The sequence below is a fragment of the Quercus suber genome, unplaced genomic scaffold (genome assembly GCF_002906115.3).
Source record: "Quercus suber isolate HL8 unplaced genomic scaffold, Cork oak 2.0 scaffold_148, whole genome shotgun sequence".
Lineage (NCBI taxonomy): Eukaryota > Viridiplantae > Streptophyta > Magnoliopsida > Fagales > Fagaceae > Quercus > Quercus suber.
In genome coordinates, this window is record NW_027069609.1 from 1,125,111 (window position 1) to 1,134,699 (window position 9,589).

General features: G+C 34.1%; 1 protein-coding gene and 1 non-coding gene across 2 annotated transcripts; both read right to left on the bottom strand.

Moving 5' to 3' along the window:
- Window positions 1-2,733: 2,733 nt before the first annotated feature.
- TRNAY-GUA (transfer RNA tyrosine (anticodon GUA)) lies at window positions 2,734-2,822 on the bottom strand. The gene is given in 2 exon segments: window positions 2,734-2,769; window positions 2,786-2,822. It is a non-coding gene; the product is annotated as a tRNA-Tyr (tRNA).
- Window positions 2,823-7,251: 4,429 nt separating this feature from the next.
- On the bottom strand, window positions 7,252-9,355 carry LOC111994201 (probable xyloglucan endotransglucosylase/hydrolase protein 32). The gene is made up of 4 exons (XM_024026073.2): window positions 8,904-9,355; window positions 8,667-8,767; window positions 8,342-8,559; window positions 7,252-7,915 (listed from the first exon to the last, which is right to left on the bottom strand). The coding sequence occupies exons 1-4, from the start codon at window positions 9,097-9,099 to the stop codon at window positions 7,555-7,557; spliced, it is 876 nt and encodes a 291-aa protein (XP_023881841.1). The 5' UTR covers window positions 9,100-9,355; the 3' UTR covers window positions 7,252-7,554.
- Between the last annotated feature and the right edge of the window lie 234 nt (window positions 9,356-9,589).

Here is a 9,589-nt window from a genome sequence, read left to right on the forward strand (position 1 = left end):
TTTTATTTTATTTTTACAAATGAAAGTGTTCAGATCTTTTCGAGTATCTCATTATTCTCCTCGGGTGTATGCAGTCCTCCTATCCTACATATCAGGTTATTACAGGGAAGAACCCCATGGAGTGGCCTCAAGATGCTGGCTAGAGGTTTTGAATTTAGGATCTTAATGATATTATGAGACATTAGGAACCACTAAACTAAAGGGTTAAATGTGGATTTAAATATGTAAATGAATCTCAAAATATCTTTTATTTCTAAATTTGACATATCAAGATTGTATCTGAATAGCCCCGGATGTTAACAATTGGTATCGATCGTAGAAAAAAAAAAGGTGGAAATATCAATCCTAGTTCTCATATTTCATAAATAATTTCTTTCTTCTCTTTATTGTTTTAAGATTCACACTTTCTCCCATCAAAAATGAAAAAAAAAAAAAAAAAAAAAAGCNAAAAAAAATCCATGACATAGATTCATATTAGTAGCTGTGGGGCCAGAAAATCAGGCAGCCTCGGCCCACCTCAAACCAGGCCCAGAGGCCCGTGCCGAGGATGCATGTGGGGTCCGAGGATAAAAGTACGGTGTCCAGCCCCCAAGGAACATATCTGAGGACGACCCCGTCCTCGGACATCCGAGACCTCAGAAGTACACGAGCACCACTCCACCAAAGAAAGGTCTTCTTGAATATCCGAGGAGGGAGGGGCAAGCGCCACGTGTCGGCGACGGGAGCACGGTGAAGGAACAACTCTAAGGCGAGTTGTCACCTCCACATTAAATACCCTCAACTAACGTCCTGACCGCATTAATGAGGATAGGACTCCTGAATAGTGCTGTCTTGGGTGCTGCAACCCACAGGAGGAATGAGGATGCGGCTGATGGGATAGGCTCTCAAGTAGTAGCCTGGCTGATCAACGAATGTAGGGTTAGGATCAGTTTAGAGAGGTGTATATAATGTAAGGAGTCTCTCTTGAAAGGGGGACGAAAAATATGCATTAAGAAGTACTGTAACGACTTGTATTCTCTCAACCTTTGTAATCAATCTTAAAAGAAATAATAAGAACTCTAAGCTCTGGAAGACAAGTCCGAGGAGCATCATTGTGCACCCCAATTCATGTTTAGGTTGTTAAGCCCACATGCAACCATGCAAGGCAGTTGCATTCCTTATTAGGGCCTAGTTCTTGAGCCCACTCTCTATAAATTCATTGAAGGGCAAGCTGGGCTTAGGTCCACTCTCTCAACCCGAAAAAGTGCCCAAATCTGGTCCCTACAGTAGCTTAGGTTTTATTGGGAATGATCAAAGAATATATTCCGAAGTACTTCGAGAATAAGAATCAGGAGGAAGAGGTGAGGTGATTGACTCATCCAAATATATTTTTTTTATTCGGACAATTCTCTCTCTCTCTCTCTCTCTCTCTCTCTCCCTCCAATCTTCAGCAACTCCATTGCCATAATTCTTTTTTTTTTCCACCCATTTTGGCAATTCCATTGCCACAAATCAATTGCCACAATTTTTTTTTCCTTCCGTTTTGGCAACAACATTGCCACAAATCAATTGCTACTATTTTTTTTTCCCATTTTGGCAATTCCATTGCCACAATTTTTTTCCTTCAATTTTCGGCCTAAATCTTCTTCTTTTTTTCCCCTCATTTTCGGCAACTTCATTGCCTATATTACTATTAAATTTTCTCTCCAAGTTTTCGGCAACTTGGTTGCCACAATTCTTTTTTTTTTTTTTTTTCCCTCCCATTTTCAGCAACTTGGTTGCCACAATTGGTTTCCCTTTTGAGCACTCCACCTAGCACTTCGAGCACTTCACCTAGTGGGCAGGGTATTGGGCAGTAAGAATTTCGGTAATGAGATTATCGAAATTCAAATTTTTTCTACCTCCTCCCATCACATCACTTTTCTTTTCTCTCTCATACTTTTGTTAGAATTTCGGAACACTGTTGCCGAATTTCACTCTCTTTCTTCAATTTTCCAAATAAACTGATGCTGAAATTCACTATCTTTCTTCAATTTTCCAAATAACTTTGAACAATACCCATATCACAAATAAACATGATTTTTTGCAATATTCAGCCAAAAGACTCACATAATTTCCTTATTAACATACATGAAAAAAAAAAAAATGTTTCTTAAGGATTTCCGTAAGAATTTTTCCATCACTAATCATGTGCATCAAAAGAGAGTTCCTTTATTAATCCACAATGCATATATTAGGGAGGGAAGCAAATAAAATAATCCATATATAGTAGCTAGGTTGGGCAGAGCGATATTATATTTTTATATAAAGCACCACATTTTTCTTGGAAGGGTCAACAAGAAAGACACATGATAATTCGTTACCAAAAAAACAAGTGGAAAAGCATGAGTCGTTGAATGAATCTCTGATTCCATCACTCATCATAATTCTCTTGACGTGGTCATCGGGATGACTTGTTAAAAAAGGTTGGGGAAAGCCGCTGAAAGCTTGACCAATATGTTTGGGGGTATAGTAAAGTTGATTGAGTTTGAGTGGGTCTCCACTCTCCACACAGAATTTCACCAAGTCTTTTTGTTTACCTTTTTCAGACTTTCAATTCTCTTGAATTACTTTCACTATTTTTTTAAAAATTTGGTTCGCATTTGGACTTGTTGTAAGATTTAACAATCAGGGCTAAAGATGATATTTGCATGAAACACCAATGGCTCTGAGTGAATAATGAAAGTGGGGGAAAAAGAATAAAAAAGTAAAAAGTCCGACCTACCGGATTCGAACCAGTGACCTAAGGATTAACTGTTATTGCCAACTACAGTCCTCCGCTCTACCAACTGAGCTAAGGTCGGATTTGATACTTGCTTTGAATAAAATAATATATATAGCTAATTTATTCAACGATTTCTTAATTTTCTAATTTCTTCCCACTTCCAAGCGCCAAACAGTATTGAGCGATTGAGATCGTTCATTTGCAAAAATATTATTACCTCCGTCCTACTTTGTTTGTCATTTATTCTATTTTGAGATGTCCCAAAATATTGTCACATTTCTAAAAATAAAAGTCATTAATTTATTAATGTTCCTATCATACCCCTATTTTATGTCATTAATAACTATTTTTTTTTTAAAAAGCTGATAAATTTATTTAAGGGTAACTTTGTAAGCTTTATATATTTTTATAAGGCAGACAAGACAATAAGTGATATTTCCTTAAAAATTTTGACTTTTTAAACAGGACAAACAAAGTGGAACGGAGGGAGTATAAATTTTAAAACATGTCCTGTACAACTAATATGTGCATTATATAAAATTCTAATATGCATATTTTTTTTTATTAATGGTTTTTTTTTTTAAAAGATTGACAAACAATATTTTTGGTTTTCTGTTTTCATTGGAAAAGTTTAAAAACATGTTCTCCAAATAACAATCATGGACTTGGTTTGAGAAAAAAATTTATGGGTTTTGTAGTTTTTGTTAAGTAACAGGCTTGCAGTTATGAGAATTGTTTTGGGTAATCTTCTAAGCACACAAACAATTATGGATGATGGGCCTCAAAATTGAAGAAATGTTAAAACATCTCATGGGCCAGTATGGATGATCCATAGAGTCTTTGAATATTCATCAGTATGTTTTTTTCATATCACATTAAAGCAAACAATTATCTTGTGGCATTCTTAATTTACCAAAACATTTGTTTGTTCCTGGACATTTTAGGATTTCATAAATTTATTCTCGTAGTGATGTCTTTTCCTGATCTTAAACAGTTCTAATGCATGGTCCCTCACTTAAAAGCTATGTTTCTTTAATTTCAAATGTTGTAGAAACGTTGAAGATTATCTAAGTCAGAAAATTGTACTAATTAATTTTCGCAAGAAAAGGTAGAGATTAGCTTGAGAAAAATCAAACATTTATATAAAAGCTTCATAATATTTTAATAATATTAGAGAATAATAAAGTTGGAATGAAGGTCATATACGCTTAATCATAACTATTTACTTAGGCATATCCTGCCTAATTTTGCTTTGCATGATTGATGGCTAAATATTCATCTTTTGTTTGGCATCCAGTGACTTTTTTATTAGGCATATTTATTTCCTTTTCTTGATGATCCAATTACTCTCTAGAAGAAAAATTGGATATGCATGCATTTTTGATAGCTTCATCTAGATTTCTGGAAAAAGTAGTAATGACTATCTCTTTTTTAATGCATGGTCCCTCACTTAAAAGCTATGTTTCTTTAATTTCAAATGTTGTAGAAACGTTGAAGATTATCTAAGTCAGAAAATTGTACTAATTAATTTTCGCAAGAAAAGGTAGAGATTAGCTTGAGAAAAATCAAACATTTAGTCATAAAAGCTTCATAATATTTTAATAATATTAGAGAATAATAAAGTTGGAATGAAGGTCATATACGCTTAATCATAACTATTTACTTAGGCATATCCTGCCTAATTTTGCTTTGCATGATTGATGGCTAAATATTCATCTTTTGTTTGGCATCCAGTGACTTTTTTATTAGGCATATTTATTTCCTTTTCTTGATGATCCAATTACTCTCTAGAAGAAAAATTGGATATGCATGCATTTTTGATAGCTTCATCTAGATTTCTGGAAAAAGTAGTAATGACTATCTCTTTTTTCAGGAAAGTGCATAAAGGTCCATCTAAAGGTTAAGAAAACAAAGGAGTTCGTTCAAATTAAACTTTCTAAGCACATTTTAGAGGATCTATTGGCTAGCATATTTTCCTTGGTCCGTGACCCTTGAGAAGTCTAACATGGCTGCCATAAAAGTACTACTATATGATCATGACTCATATGGTGCCAAATTTGAGGGTCTACAGTAATTTCGGATATTAAGTTCTTCTGTAGTTGTGGAACACAGTTTGCAAATTCTATCTCAATCAATCAATGTATGGTACAAAAACAAGGATGTTATTTTATTGATTTAACAACAAAGTTGCAAAACTATTCATAGTTAATCCTTCCATGCCAACAGCTTCTTGAATCCCTAATTTTCATTTCTTGTGACCCTGCTATAGTATGCTCTGATTGGATATTTGGATGAGGGATTGGACAAACTAAATTGTTCATTATTCACAGGTTTCGGATTGAAATTCTAGGGAGGAAAATAGAGCAATTGAAATAACAGGTAGTAGATATACTATCTAATCTTGTGCCATGTACAACCTATATTTTTTTGGACTATACTGTAAAAGTGTGAATCCTATAGATACCCTATATGGCCCTTAGTGCATGACATTTCAGGGCTATACCGATTCACGCGGTGCTTTAGTTTTGTTCTAGTGAAAACAAAACGTATAAACCGAGCATCCAATGTGATCTAGTGTTACTATGCATGCGAAATTTGTCCCCCAAAATCTGTCATTATATTAGACTGGAGTTTCATGTAGCTCATATTTTATTAGAGAATGTTAAAGTTATTATCAATTTTATTATAGAAAGCTTACCAATGACTTAACAATGAATGTAATGTAATTGATGTTTCATGAATAATATAATAAATAAATTTGGAATTATGTATTTAAAAATTGATATATAAAAGATATCTAGTAAAATTTGTAGTAGTTGTAACATTACATTTTAACATAATATTTGGCAAATCACAAAATTAAGTAGAGCATAGACACCACCCATGTTTGGGCAAGTTGGTACTTCCCCAAGCTATAAGGCTTGGAGGGTTGAGGGGATACATTCGAGCGGTCCCCAAGTTGGGAGGGAGTGGGATTATTTAATTAAATAAATATTTCTAATCAAAGAAAAGAACAAAAAAGAAAAAGAAAAAAAGTAAACCATTGACAATATGATCAATTTTAAATTGTGTTCATCAAATTATGTAAAATATATACTTGATTCTCAATTTATCATTTTTTTTCCCGATAATTAGCGTTACATGTTTAATAAAAAGACTAAAACTCCATTATGAATTATTTAAACAAATTGTAGACAAACTAAAACTTTTTCAAAGTTAAGCTGTAGTTTTTATTTTAAGATTGATTTAGAAGCAGACTAACCTTTTTTTTTTTTTTTGTGAGAAAGAGAAGCAGAATAACTTAAATCTATGATTTGCCACACACTCTAAAAAGTTCATATATGAGGTGTTTCTCTAAGTGGTAATTAGTAATTACGGCTATGTTTAGAAGTAATAAAAGCTAGTTCTAGTAGAGCTTTCTTTCAAGTCTATGTTTAAGCCCTACTACAGAATTGCATGTGAGATATGGAAACTGCCTTTAGTTTGTACCTTGAACGTTTCAATTGAAAATTTACTATATTAGAACACGTTTTCACAGATTATATAAAAGTAAATATATGCCTTACGAGGAAGCATATATAAATGTTGCTATTTCTAGCCAGTAGCTAGGTAGGCTTAAGAGTTAAAACAAAATAAAAAATAAAAATGTGGGGGTTGACCTAAGATTTGAGAAGAGCAGTATACGCTATTAGCAGATGGATTTTAGTGTTATAGGATCTTAATTTTCTAGTTGGGCCAGTGCGGCAAAACTCAACGCTATAGGAAAGCGCTATAGGAAAGCGAATAGGTGTGTTAGCCTTAGCTAGGATTAATATTGTTTATTTTCACTGTTCTCTTGTGAACATTTAAATGTGTTTAATTTTGACTTATGATTACATGCGTTGTCATGAGACTTTTGTTTTTGTTTAGTTAGTGAATTCTCCATTTCTATCTATTTTTTTTATTTATTTTTTTATATTGCAGATTTTTTTTTTGGAGGAAGATATTGCAGACTAAATTCATGAATGACTTGTGCATATAAAATTTTGCTAATATTATAAAATAAAGAATCTTTATAAAAATTACCTTTAGATTTTGACAGGTATGTGATTGTTATACACTTATAATTTCAATTTCAACAATAAATCTTTATATTTTTAGGTATATAATAAATCAAACCTTCCTAAAAATGATATGCCTACTCAATCTTTTTCTTTGTTTTGGTTGTAATTTGAAACCTGCCTCGATACTATTAAGCCCTTGTCACCTTACCTTTGTTGAAGCCTCGGAATTCCTAGGATCCAATGTGAAGTGCTATTTGGATTGCTCACAGGCGAGGAACAAAAAATCATTTTGTGGTCCAATCCTAGTTCACATGTGAGCGACCAAATTCCAACATAGGTAAAGACAATGAAATTCACGAGCGAGCTAGCTGCAAAATTGCTCTATAGTTTGCATGCTGTGAAGGCAAACCAAATACAAACAATCAAACACCCATCACTCTCTTTATCAAGTCAAACATATCTATATATTTCTTAATAAAGCACTCATCACTAAATAATTTATTCCAACAATAATACAACCAAATCAATAGCACAACATAAACAACAATACACTACAAATCATGGGGGGCTTGGACGCTCAACTACTCTTTTAGCAAGTTGGACCCATCTCAAGGACCCTCCTAAACAAGCTTTTGACAACTGAAATAACTGTGTGTTCACAAATTGTAAAATACTTAAAAAGATAAAAAATTAATTTAGTCACACACTAACACTCTAGTACTTGAAAAAGGATCATCTTCATTTGAAAAAGATCCAATTCTTAGTTCCCTAACACTCAGGTATAAGGGTGTGGTCTCTATTTGGATCATGACAGTAGTTGTAAACCAAATAATTTTTCTGGACCCATTCCATGGCCGAGTACTGCTGTCCGCTTAGGCCGCTGGAGCTAAATGGCGAGGCAGAGGGCGGGCGGCATGAGGCGGGTCCATTGGCAGTGCAGCCGCCTATTTTGAAATTTGTGTATTTACCAATGAAGGGTTGGTACTGATAATCAGCTTTGTATTTTCCATCCTCAGTTGCCCAGGGTGATGCATCCCAAATTGAACCGTACAAATACATTGGCCTTAATGGAAATGTAGCATCACTTTTTCTTGGATACCTCCTAATTGGCACATCATCCACTAGGAAACTGTAAATCATAGAGACAAATCAATGTTAGCTGAAAATAAATGCAAAAAAAAAGAAAAAGAAAAAGAAAAAGAAAAAGAATACATACATCTCTTTCATGAAAGACACACATGCATATATTAAAAGGAAAATAACCGTTACACTCATTTTACATCTATTATTTTACATAATATCCAAAATTGATACTTTGATGTACATTTTTCAAAAAAGTGAAAAGAAAATGTCCAGATTCAAAATATTAAAGTGGACGTCAAAGTATCATTATCTTGTAAAAAAAAAAAGTACATGATTAATTTTATGTTGAAATATGCATGCATGATTAATAATCGTAGAAAAATCCATAACGCCTTATGGTATGGTATAATTTTTTAGTATGTGAAATTGTTACTATTCTAGCACAAGGGGAAAAGAAAGTGCTAATAATTACATTATCTCACTAGGATTCCACACTACAGCGTAGTTGTGATAATCTTGTGTAGGATCAAACCAGAGATGAAACCTCAACTCTCTTCCAATAATATTTCTATCTCCACTTCCTTTGACAAATACATTCGTCTGCAAAGTATATGGCTTATCTGGTGTAGTTCCAAGGAACTCAATGTCAATTTCATCATGGTTCCCAGGGTAGTCTTGGTTGTTCGAAAGCTAACATTCACCAATTGAGGAACAACAAAGAGTTAATGTCCATAAAGAATTAATCTTTAAAACTAAGCTAATGAAATGTAAATTATGTAATTTAATGTAATGCTCACATAGAGTGATGTAATGACTCCTGCAGTATAACCAGGTTGGAGCTTGATGGCTGCACCAAAGTACCCTGATCGATATGTTTGTAATGACTTGAACCCACTTCCTATATTTAATAAAGAATAAGCAAGTGAGCTTATAATTGAGACAATAAAACTAAAGACAACCAATTAGGCAATAAAGAAGCATTAAGGGCTGCATAAAGAACAAATGGGACGACAATTGAGGACTAATTATAAGACCTGAGCTATTATCAAGCCAGATTGTTAACGAGTCCTGGTCTACTTTCTGATGCTGAGGACCCCAGAGGTTCCTAAAGCCTTGATCAAAGGTTATGGAGTTAATTTTGGAACTTGGGCTGTAGCCTGGTGAGGGTGGACCCTGAGCATTGATTGAAGCAATCATCAAAGAGAGAATGAGGTACAAAAGAGGAGCCATGAAGAGGAAGATGGAATAAGATGGCAATGTAGCAAATATTGGAGTCACTCTGCTTAAATGCAGGATGGGACACTGAATTGGGAAGTAGGTGGTGTGTATGGAAGAGTGTGGCTTTGCAGTTGGTATAAATAGAGAGATTAGAGGCCCCACATTGCAGGTAAGATGATAAGTTAGTTGATGGGGGAGTTATTCATGTGGACAAAGTGTGTATACAAAAATTGTGCAACTTGTTGAATGTGCTACTCTCTTTTCATTCCTTCCAGTGAGAAAATTTCCTTTCTTTTTGTGAAAACTTGTCAGTTATGGTTGCTCACTTGCGAAAGCGAAGATGAAGATGTTAGAGGAGTAGGATTGGTTTAGTGGGCATCTTTTACATGACACTGATTAGATTAAGGCTGACAGAGATGACTACGATAGCTAGCACTAGATCTATATCTGCCTAATCAAATCAAAAGGGTCATAACAGAAAACACTGACATGGGATAAGGGT